The 23,268-nt window shown below is 50.8% G+C and overlaps 1 protein-coding gene across 4 annotated transcripts in view; it reads right to left on the minus strand.

The window, feature by feature from the left end:
* The window catches only part of siz (Brefeldin-resistant Arf-GEF family protein schizo), a 423,991-nt gene that overhangs the window by 259,821 nt on the left and 140,902 nt on the right, over nucleotides 1-23,268 (minus strand). For all 4 annotated transcript variants that reach the window (XM_069314959.1, XM_045727743.2, XM_045727742.2 and 1 more), the window contains one exon: nucleotides 1,018-1,062. In XM_069314959.1, coding sequence (XP_069171060.1) covers nucleotides 1,018-1,062 — 45 coding nt within the window. The remainder of the gene's footprint in view (nucleotides 1-1,017; nucleotides 1,063-23,268) is intronic.

Below are 23,268 nucleotides of genomic sequence, written 5' to 3' on the forward strand. Positions count from 1 at the left end.
TGAGGGAGCAGGAGGGGGCTAGGAGGGATGAGGGGTCGTGGTAGGTAGGATGGAGGAAGAGCCACAGGTGGGTCCCGATCCCGTCCTGACCTGTGGAGTCACTCTGAAGATTGGGACACGCCTCTTTACCTGTCGCAGACACGCTATCACGCCTCGTTATCGTCAGCCTGGTTGAGCAGACTGGCAACCAGTGGGGTAAAGATATCGGAGACGCTCTGTCTTGATAGTTATAATGATATCTGTTTCATCTGCTGACACTGAATGTAAGAGCCACTTGCCTTGTCTGTCAGGTGGTTGACGGACACGGCTACTGGACGGGCCCCAGCATCCACCCTTGTGGTGGTGCTGCACGCCCAGCTGCTTACACTGTGGTAGTGTCTGTGTCAGTGGTTGTGCGTGTGGTTTTGTGTGTGTGCGTGCGTGTGTTAGAGAAATATATGTAGTAAACATAATAGAGGAAAAATAAATTGGTTAGAAAGACACACACACACACACACACACACACACACACACACACACACACACACACACACACACACACACACATACGGGCCTCGTAGCCTGGTGGATAGCGCGCAGGACTCGTAATTCTGTGGCGCGGGTTCGATTCCCGCACGAGGCAGAAACAAATGGGCAAAGTTTCTTTCACCCTAAGTGCCCCTGTTACCTAGCAGTAAATAGGTACCTGGGAGTTAGTCAGCTGTCACGGGCTGCTTCCTGGGGTGTGTGTGTGTGTGTGGTGTGGGGAAAAAAAAAGTAGTTAGTAAACAGTTGATTGACAGTTGAGAGGCGGGCCGAAAGAGCAAAGCTCAACCCCCGCAAAACACAACTAGTAAACAACTAGTAAACACACACACACACACACACACACACACACACACACACACACACACACACACACACACACACACACACACACACACACACAGTGCTGGAAAGACGGGACACCACGAGCGTAGCTCTCATCCTGTAACTACACTTAGGCAATTACACACACACACACACGGATCAACTTACCTCTTATGGACGCCATTGACACAGCCGTGATACTCCAAGTGGGTCCTGGAGAGGAAGAAAAAATACACATTATTACTCAGCCACTGAGACCCACACGCAGCATAGGCCTATAGGCTCTAAAACCTATCATTTACCAGCGTCATTCGGCCGCAATCTGCCCCAGTTTGTAACCTCAGAGCACACAGTAATCCCACACATAGGTCAATACTACCATAAACAGTGTAGATATACGGAGAAATAGGCTACATACCTAGTAAGTACACATACTCACCTAGCTACACATACTCCAGGTAAATATGCACATATAACACATGACCAAGGGGGGTGGGGGGGGAAGGGGGAGGGAGGGGGTTAATGGTATACACCTAACTGGACACTCACTTTCCTCAGAATCAATTGTAAAGTGAAGATACGATCAGAAAAGGCTCGATCGTCATTGTATAAACAGATGATGGACAGCTGAAAAGGTGAAGCCCATGAGCTTAAGCTCAACCCTGCGCTATCCCTTCTGCTTAAGTACAACTAGGTGAGTACACACAGCTGCAATGTGAGAGGCAGTGAACACGGGTGTTCTTCAGTATAGAGGCAACAGCCGGGACATGATAACGACATACAAGATTATTATGGGAAAACTGACAAAGTAAACAAAAGTAGCCCTGTTCAAAGAGAGCGAAGAGACTATAGAACCATATATAGCTATGAGCCATAGAGAAGTGAACGGAATATTATATAAATATATATATATATATATATATATATATATATATATATATATATATATATATATATATATATAAGATGACGTGTTGGGACACTATTGCTCCTAGCATCGTATACGTTATACAGCCCTCCTGGGGGCTAGGACCAGCCCTCCTGGGTGCTAGGACCAGCCCCTCCTGGGGGCTAGGACCAGCCCTCCTGGGGGCTAGGACCAGCCCTCCTGGGGTGCTAGGACCAGCCCTCCTGGGTGCTAGGACCAGCCCCTCCTGGGGGCTAGGACCAGCCCTCCTGGGGGCTAGGACCAGCCCTCCTGGGGTGCTAGGACCAGCCCTCCTGGGTGCTAGGACCAGCCCCTCCTGGGGGCTAGGTCCAGCCCCTCCTGGGGGCTAGGACCAGCCCCTCCTGGGGGCTAGGACCAGCCCTCCTGGGTGCTAGGACCAGCCCTCCTGGGTGCCAGGGATTTGGGGGCAGGGTCCGTCTGACTCCAGCTGCCACTATTGATTTTGGTGCCGACGGCTGGCGGCAGTGGCCAAGGTCCCACCACACTCACCCGCCTCATCCATACTCATCCACACACAGGCTCATACCTATCCATACTCATCCACATACTCATAGGCATCCAGCCTTAACTTCATCAACATCCATGGTCATCGAATCTGGTTGATTACCTGGTTGATGGGGTTCTGGGAGTTCTTCTACTCCCCTACTCCAAGTTCTCTTGACTTGTGAGAGTTTGGTCCACCAGGCTGTTGCTTGGAGCGGCCCGCAGGCCGTCAAATCAACCACCGGCGCGGTCAACAGGTCTGACAATCCCCGGCCAACCATCACCACTCATTACATTAACTTTCAAAATTTTGTAATAAGCCAATTAAATCGTTTCCCTCTCCATTGATCTGTACCCATTTACCCTACTAATATTACAGCTCAGTAATTAACAGTACTGTAATTGGGTAATTACATGCTCTGTGAACCAGTCATTAGCAGTTCATCAAACACTGCAGTAATTAAATAATTAAAAAAAAAAATATATATATATATATATATATATATATATATATATATATATATATATATATATATATATATATATATATATATATTCAATTTCCTTTCAAACAGAATGCAAAGAATAACGAATAAAATCAAGTCAGTCACAGTGAAATGTTGTGTGCCTCAGGGCAGAGTCCTTGCACCACTGCTATTTCTTACTCTCATCTCAGACGTCAGCTTCCTGTCATCTCTTGAAGATGCCACAAAGATCAGCATGAAAACTACTTCTTTAGTAGATATTGCAAAACTACAGGGGAAAACAACATGATGTTTAACAGCGATAAATTCCAGGCACTTTGGATAAAAATGACGATCTAAGACGAAATACAGAGGACAAGACACAATCAGAATCTTACAGAGTGTCTTACACAAGACACAATCAGAATCTTACACAGTGTCTTACACAAGACACAATCAGAATCTTACAGAGTGTCTTACACAAGACACAATCAGAATCTTACACAGTGTCTTACACAAGACACAATCAGAATCTTACAGAGTGTCTTACACAAGACACAATCAGAATCTTACAGAGTGTCTTACATAAGACACAATCAGAATCTTACAGAGTGTCTTACACAAGACACAATCAGAATCTTACACAGTGTCTTACACAAGACACAATCAGAATCTTACACAGTGTCTTACACAAGACACAATCAGAATCTTACACAGTGTCTTACACAAGACACAATCAGAATCTTACACAGTGTCTTACACAAGACACAATCAGACTTACTCATTGTAAGAAAGCAACTGTAGTACACGAGTACTACATAGTGTAGGCCGCGGCGCTCAATGACAACTGTGAATCACTCGGGAGATGAATGGTTCCTCACCTTTAGTGAACTTCTTTGACAAGTTCTCAGCAATTTGTGCTTTATCTCCACAACAATCTCCATCCGCCCCCACCTCCCCCCCCCCCCTCTCTCTCTCTCTCTCTCTCTCTCTCTCTCTCTCTCTCTCTCTCTCTCTCTCTCTCTCTCTCTCTCTCTCTCTGTGAGGGAGAGAGGTCTGGCCAGCCTCTCACACACACATTTGTATCATACTAAAGCGAATGAGGTCGAACATTAATTTTATCGTTTTCGGTAATTTAATTATATTTTGGTCAAATTTGTTTGAAAGATTTTTGATCTTTTAATTAGCGGTGCACGCATGCACATGCGAACACACGCACGGAGAGAGAGAGAGAGAGGGAGAGAGAGAGAGAGAGAGAGAGAGAGAAAGAGAGAGAGAGAGAGAGAGAGAGAGAGAGAGAGAGAGAGAGAGAGAGAGAGAGAGAGAGAGAGAGAGAGAGAGAGAGAGAGAGAGAGAGAGAGAGAGCATGTGTACTACCTACACCACAATATAAGATGGATCAGACAATTAGACGTAAGGCTTTAATAACCTTCAACATATGAGGAACCATCCTTCAGAGTGGAGGGCAGGGAGGAAGGAAGGGGAGGCGAGGAAAGGGTAAGAGTGAGAAGGGCAAGAATGAGAAGGGTAAGAGTGAGAAATGAGAACATAGCTGTATAATATCTGACTAACATCACCATTCAAACTGTTCTAGTTAATATCATAAAAGAAATCCATAGAAAAACACAATGGGTGTCCACCCCCTCACACGGTCGTCCCAAGGAGCGGGGGTGAGAGTCCTATAGACACAAATGCTGGGACAAACGTGGAGCAATTAGCGGCCAGTTACAGGGTAATTATGCAAAGGAAGGAAATGGCGAGATGTAAACAAGGCGAGTGAATGTCTTAGTCGCAGTCGCAGTCGGAACACCAACTTTGTCTTGGCGGAGGACGACCCAGGACACTGACGCAGGAAGAGGACCCAGGACACTGACGCAGGACGACCCAGGACACTGACGCAGGAAGAGGACCCAGGACACTGACGCAGGACGACCCAGGACACTGACGCAGGAAGAGGACCCAGGACACTGACGCAGGACGACCCAGGACACTGACGCAGGAAGAGGACCCAGGACACTGACGCAGGACGACCCAGGACACTGACGCAGGAAGAGGACCCAGGACACTGACGCAGGACGACCCAGGACACTGACGCAGGAAGAGGACCCAGGACACTGACGCAGGACGACCCAGGACACTGACGCAGGAAGAGGACCCAGGACACTGACGCAGGACGACCCAGGACACTGACGCAGGAAGAGGACCCAGGACACTGACGCAGGACGACCCAGGACACTGACGCAGGAAGAGGACCCAGGACACTGACGCAGGACGACCCAGGACACTGACGCAGGAAGAGGACCCAGGACACTGACGCAGAAGGACCCAGATGAAGCAACCGGTCTTAGCAAACTCTGCCATAAATGTGGGAAGGAACTTTAGACACAATAACACTGCCCCATTTTGGACTCTATTTCAAACATTTTAAAATGTATTGTGCAGGTTATGAGGCAGGCTGCGGTGGTGGGGGCGCGGGGGGCTGCGGTGGTGGGCGTGTGGGGGCGCGGGGGGAGCCGCCCCCCTCCAACAAAGGGGGAAAAGGGGGGTAGGAAGTCATGATGAAGACGTGCTCTTCTGCCTCCCTCCTTGGTGGTGTAAGAGCTGTCACGTTTACTCCAGCTCCTCCTGGAAGGTGGCTCCTGCACCACCACACACCCTGCTGCTGCTGCTGCTGCTGCTGCTGCTGCTGCTGCTGCTCCTGCTGCTGCTGCTGCTGCTGCTGCTGCTCCTGCTGCTGCTGCTGCTGCTGCTGCTGCTCCTGCTGCTGCTGCTGCTGCTGCTGCTGCTGCTCCTGCACCACCACACACCCTGCTGCTGCTGCTGCTGCTGCCTCTCCATAGCAGCTGCAACCTGCCTTCTGCTGCGTATTCCACAACTCCCACAATTATCAAGGCACATAGTTTTCCTTCTGTTCAATATACCTTCAAAATTGATGAGAATTCTCTATTTTGATGAGAATTTTCAAGATAACATGTATTTTGATGAGAATTTTCAAGATAACATGTATTTTAATGAGAATTTTCAGGATAACATGTATTCCGAGGAGAATTGTCAAGACATTCTATATTCTGAGAAAATATTTCAAGACATTCTGCATTCCGATGAGAATTTTCAAGACTGAGGCGTCTTTATGCGAGAAGTTTTAAAGGCGGATGGCCGAGACTCCTTCCTCAGGTTTATCCTGAAAATGTGCATTAAGTAGCGATTATTACAGAGGCAGACAGCTTTACTTGGGTGTTTCTGGGAGAGAAGAGAGGCCTCACCATGATCACTGACCTCCTACCCCCTCCCCAGAGGAGGGGAGCCGGCCAGCCGAGCGGACAGCACGCTGGACTTGTGATCCTGTGGTCCCGGGTTCGATCCCAGGCACCGGCGAGAAACAATGGGCAGAGTTTCTTTCATCCCATGCCCCTGTTATCTAGCAGTAAAATAGGTACCTGGGTGTTAGTCAGCTGTCACGGGCTGCTTCCTGGGGGTGGAGGCCTGGTCGAGGACCGGACCGCGGGGACACTAAAGCCCCGAAATCATCTCAAGATAACCTCAAGATAACCCCACACCAGACAGGGAATGGTTGCTTCCTGGGGTGGAGGCCTGGTCGAGGACCAGGTCGCGGGGACACTAAAGCCCCGAAATCATCTCAAGATAACCTTAAGATAACCCCACAACACACAGGGAATGGTTGCTTCTTGGGGGTAATACTTACAAGGCTGGCAGCTTCCTGGGGTAATACTTACAAGGCTGGCAGCTTCCTGGGGTAATACTTACAAGGCTGGCAGCTTCCTAGGGGTAATACTTACAAGGCTGGCAGCTTCCTGGGGTAATACTTACAAGGCTGGCAGCTTCCTGGGGTAATACTTACAAGGCTGGCAGCTTCCTGCGGTAATACTTACAAGGCTGGCAGCTTCCTGGGGTAATACTTACAAGGCTGGCAGCTTCCTGGGGTAATACTTACAAGGCTGGCAGCTTCCTGGGGTAATACTTACAAGGCTGGCAGCTTCCTGGGGTAATACTTACAAGGCTGGCAGCTTCCTGGGGTAATACTTACAAGGCTGGCAGCTTCCTGGGGGTAATACTTACAAGGCTGGCAGCTTCCTGGGGGTAATACTTACAAGGCTGGCAGCTTCCTGGGGGTAATACTTACAAGGCTGGCAGCTTCCTGGGGGTAATACTTACAAGGCTGGCAGCTTCCTGGGGGTAATACTTACAAGGCTGGCAGCTTCCTGGGGGTAATACTTACAAGGCTGGCAGCTTCCTGGGGTAATACTTACAAGGCTGGCAGCTTCCTGGGGTAATACTTACAAGGCTGGCAGCTTCCTGGGGGTAATACTTACAAGGCTGGCAGCTTCCTGGGGTAATACTTACAAGGCTGGCAGCTTCCTGGGGTAATACTTACAAGGCTGGCAGCTTCCTGGGGTAATACTTACAAGGCTGGCAGCTTCCTGGGGTAATACTTACAAGGCTGGCAGCTTCCTGCGGTAATACTTACAAGGCTGGCAGCTTCCTGGGGTAATACTTACAAGGCTGGCAGCTTCCTGCGGTAATACTTACAAGGCTGGCAGCTTCCTGGGGGTAATACTTACAAGGCTGGCAGCTTCCTGGGGTAATACTTACAAGGCTGGCAGCTTCCTGGGGGTAATACTTACAAGGCTGGCAGCTTCCTGGGGGTAATACTTACAAGGCTGGCAGCTTCCTGGGGTAATACTTACAAGGCTGGCAGCTTCCTGGGGGTAATACTTACAAGGCTGGCAGCTTCCTGGGGTAATACTTACAAGGCTGGCAGCTTCCTGGGGTAATACTTACAAGGCTGGCAGCTTCCTGGGGTAATACTTACAAGGCTGGCAGCTTCCTGGGGTAATACTTACAAGGCTGGCAGCTTCCTGGGGTAATACTTACAAGGCTGGCAGCTTCCTGGAGGTTTTAAAAAAGGACAACAACTTCCTGGTGGACATTTACGAAGGTGGCCGCTTCTTGGAGATTATTTAAAGGCGGGCTACCGCCTCCAGGATATTGGCAAGACTGGCAGGACGCGCCCGCAAGGGTGGCTGCATTGATTTGGGTACATGCATTATATATCTCCTCACAGATCCCGTGTGTACTGTACAATATATCTAGATTATTATTATTTTATAATTTCTCTTATTATAACATCACAACTCACCACCCACTCATTGATACCTGGTTGATGGGGTTCTGGGAGCTCTTCTACTCCCTAAGCCCGGGCTTCGGGAGTAGGACTCCCAGAACCCCATCAAGCAGGTACCGGAAGACTTCATACAAGACAGGGTTTCCATTGGATCCCCACTTATGAGGTGGTGTAAGATGGTTACACTGTACACGTCAGTGGTAAGGGATCACACTGTGTAATGCATGTTTACACTGAGGTAATTATAAGGAGAGACATTGTATATAAAGCAAATAGTAAGAAATGATAAAAACGACTATTGAGTAACCTGGTGACAGCAGAAAAATTCTACCACATCGAAACATTTCCATACAAGCCAACAGTGTGTAAGTGTATATAAAGAGAAATACAGTAGGATGATTTTAAAAGATCTTTACATATTATTGTATTTCCCGAAAGTCATCGAGAGACGTCATTTTCTTGTAAGAGTGAGGCCACAGCCATAATAGGCATGTCGCACCTGACAACGGACCAGGCTGCTACACTGTGGCTCGGAAAATTCTATAGGAAGACCTTCTCGGGGAGACTAAAATATAGATACCAAGAATATTTCACACATGTTGGAGTTTGCTCCCAAACGGAGGTTCGATCCCAATACCCCACAGGCCCACATATCCACTATAGCGCGGTTGGTCCGCCACATCTTGCAGGAAAGTGTCCCGTTTTTTTACTTGAAGACTTTCACTTTTGCTCCGGCAATATTTCTTGTACTTGCTGGGAGGATATTGAACAACCGTGGACCCCTGATGTTCATAGTGTGCTCTGATTGTGCCTATGGCACCTCTACTCTTCACTGGGTCAATTCAACATTTCTTGCCATATCATTTACTCTAGTAGGTCATTTTATTGTGTAAATATAGGACCTGGCCCTTCAATATTTTCCAGGTATATATTATTTGATACCTCACTCGTTTCCTTTCCAGAGAGTACATTTTGAGAGCTTCGAGACGATCCCAATACTTTAGGAACTTTATCGTGTCTGTGTGTGTCGTGTCTGTGTGTGTCGTGTCTGTGTGTGCCGTGTCTGTGTGTGTCGTGCCTGTGTGTGTCGTGTCTGTGTGTGTCGTGTCTGTGTGTGTCGTGTCTGTGTGTGTCGTGCCTGTGTGTGCCGTGTCTGTGTGTGTCGTGTCTGTGTGTGTCGTGTCTGTGTGTGTCGTGTCTGTGTGTGTCGTGTCTGTGTGTGCCGTGTCTGTGTGTGTCGTGTCTGTGTGTGTCGTGTCTGTGTGTGCCGTGTCTGTGTGTGTCGTGTCTGTGTGTGTCGTGTCTGTGTGTGCCGTGTCTGTGTGTGCCGTGTCTGTGTGTGTCGTGTCTGTGTGTGTCGTGTCTGTGTGTGTCGTGTCTGTGTGTGTCGTGTCTGTGTGTGTCGTGTCTGTGTGTGTCGTGCCTGTGTGTGCCGTGTCTGTGTGTGTCGTGTCTGTGTGTGTCGTGTCTGTGTGTGTCGTGTCTGTGTGTGTCGTGTCTGTGTGTGTCGTGCCTGTGTGTGCCGTGTCTGTGTGTGTCGTGTCTGTGTGTGTCGTGTCTGTGTGTGCCGTGTCTGTGTGTGTCGTGTCTGTGTGTGCCGTGTCTGTGTGTGTCGTGTCTGTGTGTGTCGTGTCTGTGTGTGCCGTGTCTGTGTGTGCCGTGTCTGTGTGTGTCGTGTCATTATGTTCTCTGTATTCGCCCTGTTTCAGCAATCTCTCCTCCTCTGAAGGGAAAGTGAGTATCGAGCAGCGCTCAAGGCGGGACAGGACCCGTGATTTGAATAGCATTTGTATTGTGATGGGATCCCTGGATTTGAAGGTTCTCGTAATCCATCCTGTCACTTTTCTTGCTGACGCTATATTTGGTTATGCACCCCACCCCCCTCCTCCACCCCACAAACACAGACTAGGTTCCGGTGTGAGGAACTGACTGTGGGACCCACACCTGTGGGGGGGGAGGGGGGTCTCTTGAAGAATAAAGCAAGAGTCCTCCAGGGCGAGGGGCGGGGGCAGGAGGCGGAGTGCAAGAAGGTGGGCAGAATAGGAGACAACAGGAAATATGAGTATATAAAATAAAATAGGTAACCAGGAAGTATAAAAGATGAAGTAGGGGGAAGAAGTAGTAAAGGCTTGAAGAGGGATAGGAGGAAGTGATGGTGAGGGATAATTATGTTGACTAATAATTTATCTGGTACCGTAATAACGAAGTCATGAGCACCTTTGTAACAAGGTCATTGGCACAGTAACATCACAGTAGTTACTACAGGTATTATCCCTCAACCGTATAAGACAACCAGGAGTGACGTACTAGCGCACTATGGCCCAAAAGGACCACATAAATGAAGACTGAAAAACTTTCTTAGAAGACACACTATCTATAAAGGTAGCAGGAAAAGAACCGGAGGAAGAGAAGCAGACGATGTTAAGCGGGGAACAAAGAGGAAAAAAACTGTAAGGAGGAAAATAAACAAGCCAGAATGGAGCAGGAGTAATAGGACAAGGAGGAAACACGTCTTCAAGATGGCATTTCCTGCACTAATATGATCCTCGAGTAACTAAGCTGCCTTCAGTGTTGGAACAATGACAGGGAGGACGCCGTCACGTGTCTCAGACCACTACCCAAGCCACCTGGAACACTACCCAAGCCACCTGGAACACTACCCAAGCCACCTGGACCACTACCCAAGCCACCTGGAACACACACCACAACACCAACAATCCCAGCCAAGCGCATCTCTACACCAAAATGACGCAGGCCTCCCAGAACCCACTCTACCATCAGGGCAAAAGGGGGAGGGACCTTTGACAAGCCGCCGCCTTCCCGTCCTCGTCGAGGCCCCTCGGGTAAATTCAGGTACAGTCCAAGCTACTGTACCAAGTCAACACCCCGCCCTCATCTTGTACTTCGTCTGTGATAGACAATAGACTCTACATTGTCTACAGAGAATAGAACTACAACACCCCCGGTCGGAGCCGGTCGGCCGAGCGGACAGCACGCTGGACTTGTGATCCTGTGGGCCTGGGTTCGATCCCAGGCGCCGGCGAGAAACAATGGGCAGAGTTTCTTTCACCCTATGCCCCTGTTACCTAGCAGTAAAATAGGTACCTGGGTGTTAGTCAGCTGTCACGGGGTGCTTCCTGGGGGTGGAGGCCTGGTCAAGGACTGGGCCGCGGGGACGCTAAGCCCCGAAATCATCTCAAGATACCCACATCCTACAGCAGTGCCCCCATCAACCCCCCCCCCACCACCCTCCTCCGGGGCAGCAGCGTCAGCAGGGCATATTAGAGCACCAGAGCACGCACACTGAGCACCACATCAGTATTCCAGTGTTGACATCAACCCCGGAAACATTCCCATTATCTGCTTCTCAACACTCATCTACCCGGCTGGCTGGCTGGCTGGCTGGCTGGCTGGCTGGCTGGCTGGCTGGCTGGCTGGGTGTGTCTGAGTGCTTGCTCTCTCCCTCTTCACCTACACTCCTTCCTTCTTTTTAACTTATACTGTGACAAAGTCGACGATTCTCTTGCTGAAGGCAGCCGAGATCATGAAGGCAGCCGAGATCGTGAAGGCAGCCGAGATCGTGAAGGCAGCCGAGATCGTGAAGGCAGCCAAGATCGTGAAGGCAGCCGAGATCATGAAGGCAGCCGAGATCGTGAAGGCAGCCGAGATCGTGAAGACAGCCGAGATCGTGAAGGCAGCCAAGATCGTGAAGGCAGCCAAGATCGTGAAGGCAGCCAAGATCGTGAAGGCAGCCAAGATCGTGAAGGCAGCCAAGATCGTGAAGGCAGCCAAGATCGTGAAGGCAGCCAAGATCGTGAAGGCAGCCGAGACATAGTGACTCTCTGAACGCACCAAAACTTGCTGCCACCCACGTCTCTTCGGCCAATTAGGGTCGAAATATTAGATACCAGTCATCAACCAATCAGGACGCAGGAGTCCAATCCAAGCAGGCACTTGTGAGAGGCACATCTCTGATCAACCAGGCTGTTGGACGCGGCTGCTCGCAGCCTGGCGTATGAGTCACAGCCTGGTTGATCAGGTATCTTTTGGAGGTGTTTGTCAAGTTCTCTCTTGAACACTGTGAGGGGTCGGCCAGTTATGTCCCTTATGTGTAGTAGAAGCGTGTTGAACAGTCTCGGGCCTCTGATGTTGATAGTTCTCTCTTAAACACTGTGAGGGGTCGGCCAGTTATGTCCCTTATGTGTAGTGGAAGCGTGTTGAACAGTCTCGGGCCTCTGATGTTGATAGTTCTCTCTTGAACACTGTGAGGGGTCGGCCAGTTATGCCCCTTATGTGTAGTGGAAGCGTGTTGAACAGTCTCGGGCCTCTGATGTTGATAGTTCTCTCTTGAACACTGTGAGGGGTCGGCCAGTTATGTCCCTTATGTGTAGTGGAAGCGTGTTGAACAGTCTCGGGCCTCTGATGTTGATAGTTCTCTCTTGAACACTGTGAGGGGTCGGCCAGTTATGTCCCTTATGTGTAGTGGAAGCGTGTTGAACAGTCTCGGACCTCTGATGTTGATAGTTCTCTCTTGAACACTGTGAGGGCAGTTTTGTCCCTTATGTGTAGTGGAAGCGTGTTGAACAGTCTCGGGCCTCTGATGTTGATAGTTCTCTCTTGAACACTGTGAGGGGTCGGCCAGTTATGTCCCTTATGTGTAGTGGAAGCGTGTTGAACAGTCTCGGGCCTCTGATGTTGATAGTTCTCTCTTGAACACTGTGAGGGGTCGGCCAGTTATGTCCCTTATGTGTAGTGGAAGCGTGTTGAACAGTCTCGGGCCTCTGGTGTTGATAGTTCTCTCTTGAACACTGTGAGGGGTCGGCCAGTTATGTCCCTTATGTGTAGTGGAAGCGTGTTGAACAGTCTCGGGCCTCTGGTGTTGAGGGGGGTCCTCCGCCCCACATCCCCCTCTACCTGAATTACACCAACCTATATATAGAAATTAAAGAAGAATTATGGACCCTTTCTCCATGACAGTGATTTTAGAAAAGGGAGAAAGTCCCTAATAATTTCCCCGCGTGCCTGCCAGCCCCCCGCCCCTCCCCGCCCACGTGTCTGCCAGCCCCCGCCCCTCCCCGCCCACGTGTCTGCCAGCCCCCCCCCCCCCCCGCCCCTCTCCGCCCACGTGCCTGCCAGCCCCCGCCCTCACCACCTCACGCCAGAGTAAAGAGAGAGAGTAAGGTGCTGGTGGCGGCCATAACCAGGTACTCGACATTATCACTATTTACCCAAGACATTATAACCCTGCCCCCCCCCCTCACCCACACGGGGGGAGCGTGTTAGTTGTAAATATTGTAAAGTGGTGCACAACCGCTTCATCTGGTCGGTAGTAACTCGCCTCTTGCACGGTCGCCCTTCACACTATCCTCATACTACCAGTCTTGTTGTCCTTATATCCATTCCAACTTGTACAATGCCATACTGGAGCGAAAGATACGGAAGGAAATGCAGAGCAGAACCAGTGAAGAGTAGAGGTGTCATAGGCACAATCAGAGAACACTGAACATCAGAGGTCCAGGGCTGTTCAACACCCGCCTAGCAACCATTAAAAATATTGACGGAACAAAGATGGATGTATTCAAGAGGCACTTAGATAAGTTCTTGCAAGAAGTGCCGGACCAACTAGGCTGTAGTGGGCCTGCGGGCCGCTCCAAGCAACAGCCTGTTGGACCAAGTTATCACAAGTCAATCCAGGCCTCTGGCTGGGCTCGAGGAGTAGAACAACTCATGAGACCCTGTCCAGGTATACTCCAGGTATACTCCAGGTATGCTCCAACAGCTATAGTCATTCTGATTTACTGTATAAATTATCAATAATAATTAGCCTACCTGGGGAGTAGGCTACTTGGGGAGCCGGTCGGCCGAGCGGACAGCACACTGGACTTGTGATCCTGTGGTCCCGGGTTCGATCCCGGGCGCCGGCGAGAAACAATGGGCAGAGTTTCTTTCACCCTATGCCCCTGTTACCTAGCAGTAAAACATGTACCTGGGTGTTAGTCAGCTGTCACGGGCTGCTTCCTGGGGGTGGAGGCCTGGTCGAGGACCGGGCCGCGGGGACACTAAATCCCCGAAATCATCTCAAGATAACCTGTGCAGCAGTATTATAAACTAGGAGTGTAGGAAGTGTTTGTTTGACTTGAATTATGCAAGAAGAGTCTTGTGGACTGACGTATGTGTACACACTTCCACAGGTGTGGGATGAGTCAGCGTGAGGGAGGTAGGCAGGAGCCAGCATGAATGAAACTGACCAGTTACCGTGGATAAATCTGGCAATTCCTGTGAACATGTTTACGTTTGTCAGTGGCCGAAGTCTGACCAGGAAGAGTTGGATCTGAAGGTGGCACCCATGCTGGTCCAACTCTTTCCTCAAGTCCTGGCACCCGTGGCACCCCTCTGGCCCTCAGGTCCTGGCTCTCTCTGGCCCTCAGGTCCTGGCTCCCTCTGGCCCTCAGGTCCTGGCACCCTCTGGCCCTCAGGTCCTGGCACCCTCTGGCACTCAGGTCCTGGCTCCCTCTGGCCCTCAGGTCCTGGCACCCTCTGGCCCTCAGGTCCTGGCTCCCTCTGGCCCTCAGGTCCTGGCTCCCTCTGGCCCTCAGGTCCTGGCTCCCTCTGGCCCTCAGGTCCTGGCACCCTCTGGCCCTCAGGTCCTGGCTCTCTCTGGCCCTCAGGTCCTGGCTCCCTCTGGCCCTCAGGTCCTGGCTCTCTCTGGCCCTCAGGTCCTGCCTCCCTCTGGCCCTCAGGTCCTGGCTCCCTCTGGCCCTCAGGTCCTGGCTCCCTCTGGTCCTCAGGTCCTGGCTCCCTCTGGCCCTCAGGTCCTGGCTCCCTCTGGCCCTCAGGTCCTGGCACCCTCTGGCCCTCAGGTCCTGGCACCCTCTGGCCCAGGGCTCCCACAAAGTTACACCCCCACACCAACACACAATTACCTGGTAAGAGAACAAGTGTCCGGGAGTGAGAGCCGGACACGGGGCTGGTGGCACCACTCTTGGCACTGTTGACACTGGTGGCTCACAGGCCGGACACGGGGCTGGTGGCACCACTCTTGGCACTGTTGACACTGGTGGCTCACAGGCCGGACACGGGGCTGGTGGCACCACTCTTGGCACTGTTGACACTGGTGGCTCACAGGCCGGACACGGGGCTGGTGGCACCACTCTTGGCACTGTTGACACTGGTGGCTCACAGGCCGGACACGGGGCTGGTGGCACCACTCTTGGCACTGTTGACACTGGTGGCTCACAGGCCGGACACGGGGCTGGTGGCACCACTCTTGGCACTGTTGACACTGGTGGCTCACAGGCCGGACACGGGGCTGGTGGCACCACTCTTGGCACTGTTGACACTGGTGGCTCACAGGCCGGACACGGGGCTGGTGGCACCACTCTTGGCACTGTTGACACTGGTGGCTCACAGGCCGGACACGGGGCTGGTGGCACCACTCTTGGCACTGTTGACACTGGTGGCTCACAGGCCGGACACACACAAACAAACCATCAACGAGCAAGGCAGCACTCGTGCAGAGTCACCAGGTCGAGTGCACTAAGAGGCGGCAACACTCCAGGCCAACACTATACTGTTTCAAGAGTATGACGGAACACAAGAGTATGATGGAACACAAGAGTATGATGGAACACAAGAGTATGATGGAACACAAGAGTATGATGGAACACAAGAGTATGATGGAACACAAGCGAGTCGAGAGCCATTGCATTAGGCCACCGACATTTCATAAAGCTGTGTTCCAAGAGCTAAGGCCCAACACCTCGCCTGGCACTGCAGTACCCGGAGCCTTGACACACCTGGGGTTGTTGTTGTTTCAGATTTAGCTACTCAGGACGAAGTGTCCATGTAGCACGGTCAATGGAGAGCCCGTAAACACACCTGGGATGCGAGCAGGTGACCAAATAGTCCCCACAGCTGCCTCTCCCTCACCTTCCTGCCCACATACGCCACCTGGAGACACTCCAATCACCTTCCTTTCCATCTGCATCAATTTACCGTGTTGCTTGTCCTCGTCTTGACGCCGCTACATCCCCCTGGCGGCCGAATATAAAGATGCCAGACACCTAGGCCTAAAATGGTGCATAAACAAGGAAGAGGTTTAGTTAGGATTAGCTTTTTGTTGGTATTTCTCCGGCAGGATATACGCCACGTCTGTGGCAGCGGTAATGTGATCCGTGGGGTGAGTCCGTGTGTGTGTGTGTGTGTGTGTGTGTGTGTGTGTGTGTGTGTGTGTGTGTGTGTGTGTGTGTGTGTGTGTGTGTGTGTGTGTGTGTGCGTGTGTGTGTGTGTGTGTGTGTGTGTGTCGAACAGTTCCGCTCCTCCTCTCGTGACAATCACTAGACGACAAAGGGACTCACACACAGAAACTCTCCTCCTGGCGTTGTGGTGCAGCAGGGAGACTCCTACCTTGAGGTAACCTTGAGGTGCTTCCGGGGCTTAGTGTCCCGGCGGCCCGGTCGTCGACCAGGCCTCCTGGTTGCTGGACTGATCAACCAGGCTGTTAGACGCGGCTGCTCGCAGCCTGACGTACCTCCTCGTACAGATGCCGCGTCAATTACCCATCTCAAACCTGATTGCTAATTAAGAGCGGATAATGCGAGAGGCCATTAGCCCTTTCCTCCTTACAGCACAACCCCCCCCCCTCTCTCTTGCCCCAACCTGACCCCCACCCCCGGCGCCAATCGTCTACTCAAGTGGTGCTCAGATATCGGCTCCCAGGTGCCCGGGCTCTTAAGCACGGCTCTCTCAGCGTCGCTAATATTAACCTAGCAATTATCTTGGTTATCAGGAACACGGTGAGCAATGAGGCCTCGCTGCTGCTGCTACGCCAGACTCCGTTGTCAGGCGGGAGGCCACTTGCAATAGGCTGGTTGATCTGGTTGGTTGACTACAAGTGGTTGACTACAAGTCTGGTTGGTTGGTACAAGTGCCCAGACCTTCACGACGACACAGGTGGGCACCACCAGCCACGACAGCCAGGAGCAGCTGGAGACATCCTCGACGACAATAATGCTACGGGCTCACCATAGCCCGTGCTACTTGGAACTTTTTGTTCCAAGTAGCGAATCTTAAACAACAACAACAACCTCGACGACATCAAGGAGCAGCAGGAGACATCCTCGACGACATCAAGCACGAGGCATCAGACAGCTGCTTGCAGAAGTGAGAAGTGAATGAAATGCTTATTTCCACAATAGTGTGGTTGACAGCTGTCAGTCACCAGGTAGCCCAGAAATATATTAGTCCAAACAGCAAGTAAACAAACATATCAGCGGCTGAGTGACCTCCACCCAAGGCCGTGATGTGGTCAACTAAAACGGTAATTACTGTCTTTAATGACTCCTAACAAGTCACACCACCGCCACCCACTTGGTGACGCTCCCACACACCACTCGGAGGATCACAACTCCCACTCACCACTCGGAGGATCACAACTCCCACACACCACTCGGAGGATCACAACTCCCACACACCACTCGGAGGATCACAACTCCCACACACCACTCGGAGGATCACAACTCCCACACACCACTCGGAGGATCACAACTCCCACACACCACTCGGAGGATCACAACTCCCACACACCACTCGGAGGATCACAACTCCCACACACCACTCGGAGGATCACAACTCCCACACACACACACACACACGCAGGATCACAGCTCCCACACACACACACACACACGCAGGATCACAACTCCCACACACACACACGCAGGATCACAACTCCCACACACACACACGCAGGATCACAACTCCCACACACACACACGCAGGATCACAGCTCCCACACACACACACACGCAGGATCACAACTCCCACACACACACACACGCAGGATCACAACTCCCACACACACACACGCAGGATCACAGCTCCCACACACACAGCTAGGACCAAACACTGATCCCCCTCCCCTACACACACACCTAGAACGAAGGACAGCTCGCCCCCACACAGCCACATGGTCGAGGGACACTCCTGTATACCATCAGCCACATACTAGGTATACTAAGCTAGCAGCACATTTAACACAATGCAATGATTAGACAGTTGGATTATACACGCAGTATGCAACAATGTAGAGCAATGGGGGCGTGCAGTGGTCCGCGGCGAATGGGAAAAAGGTCATGAGAGATTGTGTTAACCTCCAAAACCTGCCATTTTGGTGGGGGATTTGACCAGACGAGGTCCCTTCAGAGCCTTGTAGTGTCAAGCCTCCAAAACCTGCCATTTTGGTGGGGGATTTGACCAGACGAGGTCCCCCGTAGCCTTGTAGTGTCAAGCCTCCAAAACCTGCCATTTTGGTGGGGGATTTGACCAGACGAGGTCCCCCGGAGCCTTGTAGTGTCAAGCCTTCACGTCTGGGTACTAGTCGGGGGCGTTGTTGACACACGTGACGAGGTAATCACACGAGTGATGTGTCTGTAGGCATAAACAGTTCCTAGGGTGACAAACCCGTGACTACTTAATGGCCGACAGGTCAGTCAGTATGGAGGCAGGGTTGAGACAAGCTCCCCGGGTGGTGACCCGGGTGGTGACCCTGGTGGTGACCCTGGTGGTGACCCGGGTGGTGACCCTGGTGGTGACCCTGGTGGTGACCCTGGTGGTGACCCGGGTGGTGACCCTGGTGGTGACCCTGGTGGTGACCCTGGTGGTGACCCTGGTGGTGACCCGGGTGGTGACCCTGGTGGTGACCCTGGTGGTGACCCTGGTGGTGACCCGGGTGGTGACCCTGGTGGTGACCCGGGTGGTGACCCTGGTGGTGACCCGGGTGGTGACCCAGATGGTGGGCCAGCAATTCCTGGAGTGTGGCTGAGTTGGGATGAGCTGAGAGTATCAATCGACTTGAGAATGGTCCAGGACGGACCGAAACGTCGTCGTCCCTTCAACTTCTAGTGTGTGGACTGGTCAACATACTTCAGCCACGTTATTGTGACTCCTCGCCTGCAGAGTACGAGCAACTACAGGGTGGAGATTGACGGCTCTTGAGAGCTGACCCCGGGGGATTAGCTTACTGATTGATTGATACAGATTAAGCCACCCAAGAGGTGGCACGGGCATGAATAGCCCGTAAGTGGTACAATTTTTTGTTCAGTAATTCTTTTCAGTGTTCCGAGGTTGCATTTAATCGTCGAGTGTGATTAACTTACAAAGTGAACTACGATATATAAGGTGATGAGGGTGTGTAGGGTGGAGATATAGGGTGGTTATGAGCCAAGGATTAGTGAGGTGTGAAGTAAGAAATGAGGGTGATCCTCAGAATTGAACATTAGGTAGAACATGAACGCTGTCCCCACATAGCGCAGCATCCAGGTGAAATGAGAGAGCAGCATCCAGGTGAAATGAGAGAGCAGCATCCAGGTGAGATGAGAGAGCAGCATCCAGGTGAGATGAGAGAGCAGCATCCAGGTGAGATGAGAGAGCATCATCCAGCAAGAGAAAACAAGGTCGCCAAAAACAACACAGATTCTAATTTTTCCAGATGACCAAAACTTTTCAGGTAAAAAAAAAACAATTGCAAGCTCAATTTCCAAGCGTGCAATCCTGAATTTTACGCGCAACATGAAAGCCACGCATTCAAAAATGGACCGACAACAACACAATCTGCCAACCCACCGGCATTGATTTTTCCCCGTGCAATCGTAAACACTATTTACACTTTTTTGGAGCATAACATGATGATAGCATTGTCTCCATCTGGTGGGGACAGCATCTGAGGTGGCACTGTCCTTTGGAGGGTGGCACTGTCCTTTGGAGGGTGGCACTGTCCTTTGGAGGGCCTGACAGCTGAGTGGGCAGCGCTCGGGATTCGTAGTCCAGAGGTTCCGGGTTCGATCCTCGGTGGAGGAGGAAACAAACTTTTTAAACTTAACAAAACTTTTTTTTTACCTTGATGCCCCCTGTTACCTAGCAGTAAATAGGTACCTGGGAGTTAGTCAGCTGTCACGGGCTGCTTCCTGAGGGTGGAGGCCTGGTCGAGGACCGGACCGCGGGGATACTAAAGCCCCGAAATCATCTCAAGATAACCTCTCTCAAGATGCCTGCTGGCCTCGTATGGAATTATTTTAGTTTCGAGTAATTTAGCCCAGCAACATATTATATACATTTATAACAAAATATCCAAAATCTGATTCAGAACCGCTGGGAAAAATGTTTTATTTCGTAAAATAAAAGTAGCATAGATTTGTCTGAACAGTGAAGGGTGAAAATGCGCACCTATCTGTGTCTGAATGGGTCGACCTTCAGCTTTTGGGCCCCACCTTTTGTCCAGCCTCAGGTTCCCTAATGCAATGACTGTCTCTCCAATCACCTCTTCGTCTAGTAAAGTTTATTTTTGACACTATTGGGCTAGAGTAGTACTGTGTCGCAGCTCTATAGTTTAACTAACCCTGTGGCTCCCAGCCCTGTGCTCTCTTGGTGTGTCGGGCGGTGGGAAGAGGCTGGCTTGTTGGTGTTGTTATAGATTCAGCTACTCGGAACAAGTTCCAAGTAGCACGGGCTATGGTGAGCCCGTAGTGGACTTACCTGGCTCAGGAGCGGGGCTGACGGAGAGGCTGGCTAGCAAGGTGACCAGCAGGACGAGGCCAGGTACCCACACGTGCACCAGCACGTGTGGGTACCACCTGATATGTGAGACCCAACAGTCTCACATATCAGAAAAATATACCCTGAGTAAAACATGTTCGGATGGCGTTCCCGACCTAACTATCCTCTACTGCAATCTCTGGCGCCGCCACCCCCTGCCACCCCCCCTGCCGCCCCCCCTGCCGCCCCCTGCCATCCCTCCCCTGCCTCCTCACTGCCACAAGAGGCTTTGGAAGATTCCTTCACATAAACACGTCCAACGGATGATATACTGAAGTATCTGAACTCATGGGCTTTTGAGGTGACGAGAGAGAGAGAGAGAGAGAGAGAGAGAGAGAGAGAGAGAGGAGAGAGAGAGAGAGAGAGAGAGAGAGAGAGAGAGAGAGAGAGAGAGAGAGAGAGAGAGAGAGAGAGAGAGAGAGAGAGAGAGACAGAGACAGAGAGAGAGAGAGAGAGAGAGAGAGAGAGAGAGAGAGAGAGAGAGAGAGAGAGAGAGAGAGAGAGAGAGAGAGAGACAGAGAGAGAGAGAGAGAGAGAGAGAGAGAGAGAGAGAGAGAGAGAGAGAGAGAGAGAGAGAGAGAGAGAGAGAGAGAGACAGAGAGAGAGAGAGAGAGAGAGAGAGAGAGAGAGAGAGGAGAGAGAGAGAGAGAGAGAGAGAGAGAGAGAGAGAGAGAGAGAGAGAGAGAGAGAGAGAGAGAGAGAGAGAGAGAGAGAGAGAGAGAGAGAGAGAGAGAGAGAGAGAGAGAGAGGAGAGAGAGAGAGAGAGAGAGAGAGAGAGAGAGAGAGAGAGAGAGAGAGAGAGAGAGAGAGAGAGAGAGAGAGAGAGAGAGAGAGAGAGAGAGAGAGAGAGAGAGAGAGAGAGAGAGAGAGAGAGAGAGAGAGAGAGGAGAGAGAGAGAGAGAGAGAGAGAGAGAGAGAGAGAGAGAGAGAGAGAGAGAGAGAGAGAGAGAGAGAGAGAGAGAGAGAGAGACAGAGACAGAGACAGAGAGAGAGAGAGAGAGAGAGAGAGAGAGAGAGAGAGAGAGAGAGAGACAGAGAGAGAGAGAGAGAGAGAGAGAGAGAGAGAGAGAGAGAGAGAGAGAGAGAGAGAGAGAGAGAGAGAGAGAGAGAGAGAGAGAGAGAGAGAGAGACAGAGAGAGAGAGAGAGACAGAGAGAGAGAGAGACAGAGAGAGAGAGAGACAGAGAGAGAGAGAGAGACAGAGAGAGAGAGAGAGAGACAGAGAGAGAGAGAGACAGAGAGAGAGAGAGACAGAGAGAGAGAGAGAGAGACAGAGAGAGAGAGAGAGAGAGACAGAGAGAGAGAGAGAGAGACAGAGACAGAGAGAGACAGAGAGAGAGAGACAGAGAGAGACAGACAGAGAGAGAGTAACATGGATCTATTACAACATGCTCATCAGATATGAATAAAGCAGAAAGCGTACATAATAGCCGGCTGGATCCGTGATGGATGGAGCCAGTCACTGTGGTACTAAGTACCATAGTGAGTATCCTGCATGGTCTACTAAGACAGTCACGGACCATGGTCGTCCTCCGCCACCTCCTTCCGTCCCGTGACCCCCCCCCCCTCACTAAAAGTACGGGAACAGTGTTCATTCTAACACAACATAATATCTTGACTATATATTCCATTATAAATTAAAAGCTGAACAAAATATAACACCCAGCCTGCTGAACATCGAGAACAAAGGTGTAATACAGTCCAGAACATAAGCTTCCACATGCTACGTCCCCTCATGAACAAATAACATTCAATGATAACACTTTGATAACATGATAACAATGATAACAGCAGAATAGATTATACAACTACGGCAATATTGTCGGAGAGGTGGGAAGACAATGCCAGACCTGAGGCAAGGTAAACATGACCACATGGTCGACATGTATATGACAACTTCTGGGCGACAGAACCTTATCTCCTGACGCCGACTGACTCCCTCAATACATGTCTCCTCTGGTAATTAACCCGTAATAGGTCACATGATACACACCAAATGAGGAACAGCTTGGGCGACAATGGGCCACCAGAGGTAATGAAGCCAACTACTCTAGGGGCAAGAACCTATCGTTAAGGTCTTAATAAGTGGAGTCAAATTACAAGTTTGATCTAGACGAACCAGCTATACGCCTCCCAAGGCATTATGGTTGAGACCCTCTCTCATCTCTCTCGTACTTTGACCACTGTTATATTATTATTGGCGTAATTCACAAAATAAAAATCTGCAGATGTTTATACAGATATATCTAGTGTATACATCTGGTGTATACATCTGGTGTATACATCTGGTGTATACATCTTGAGCCACGTTATTGTGACTCGTGGGCTGTATACAGAAAATTCACGAAAGCCTTTGACAAATGTGACCAGAGAATCTCATTAAAATGTTGTTTAGAAGAATAACGTCAGGCTGCGAGCAGCCGCGTCCAACAGCCTGGTTGATCAGTCCAGCAACGAGGAGGGCTGGTCGACGACCGGGCGTCGACCAGGTTACCTTAAGTTAACCTGAAGGAGGTGCACGGATATGAGGAAACACGTCAGTACAAGAGCAGTAAGTTGATAGGTAGAGTTCCCTCCTAACTCTTGTCGCCTCCTTCACGACCTCCACCACAAGATGAGGATTCCTTGAGGTTGGTGTTTGTTGTGGAACACCTCTCATGTTCGCCTTGTATATTGTCTTTAAGGAGCCCCCAAGTTTTATTTTTGCTTAAAGCTCTCCTTATTTTTCCTAGTTTTGTGTGCTGACATTAGTGTTGGTGTGTGTGTTCTCTGCATACGTCTCTCTCTCTC

Source organism: Procambarus clarkii, chromosome 80 (assembly GCF_040958095.1).
Source record: "Procambarus clarkii isolate CNS0578487 chromosome 80, FALCON_Pclarkii_2.0, whole genome shotgun sequence".
In the NCBI taxonomy this organism is placed as follows: Eukaryota; Metazoa; Arthropoda; class Malacostraca; order Decapoda; family Cambaridae; genus Procambarus; species Procambarus clarkii.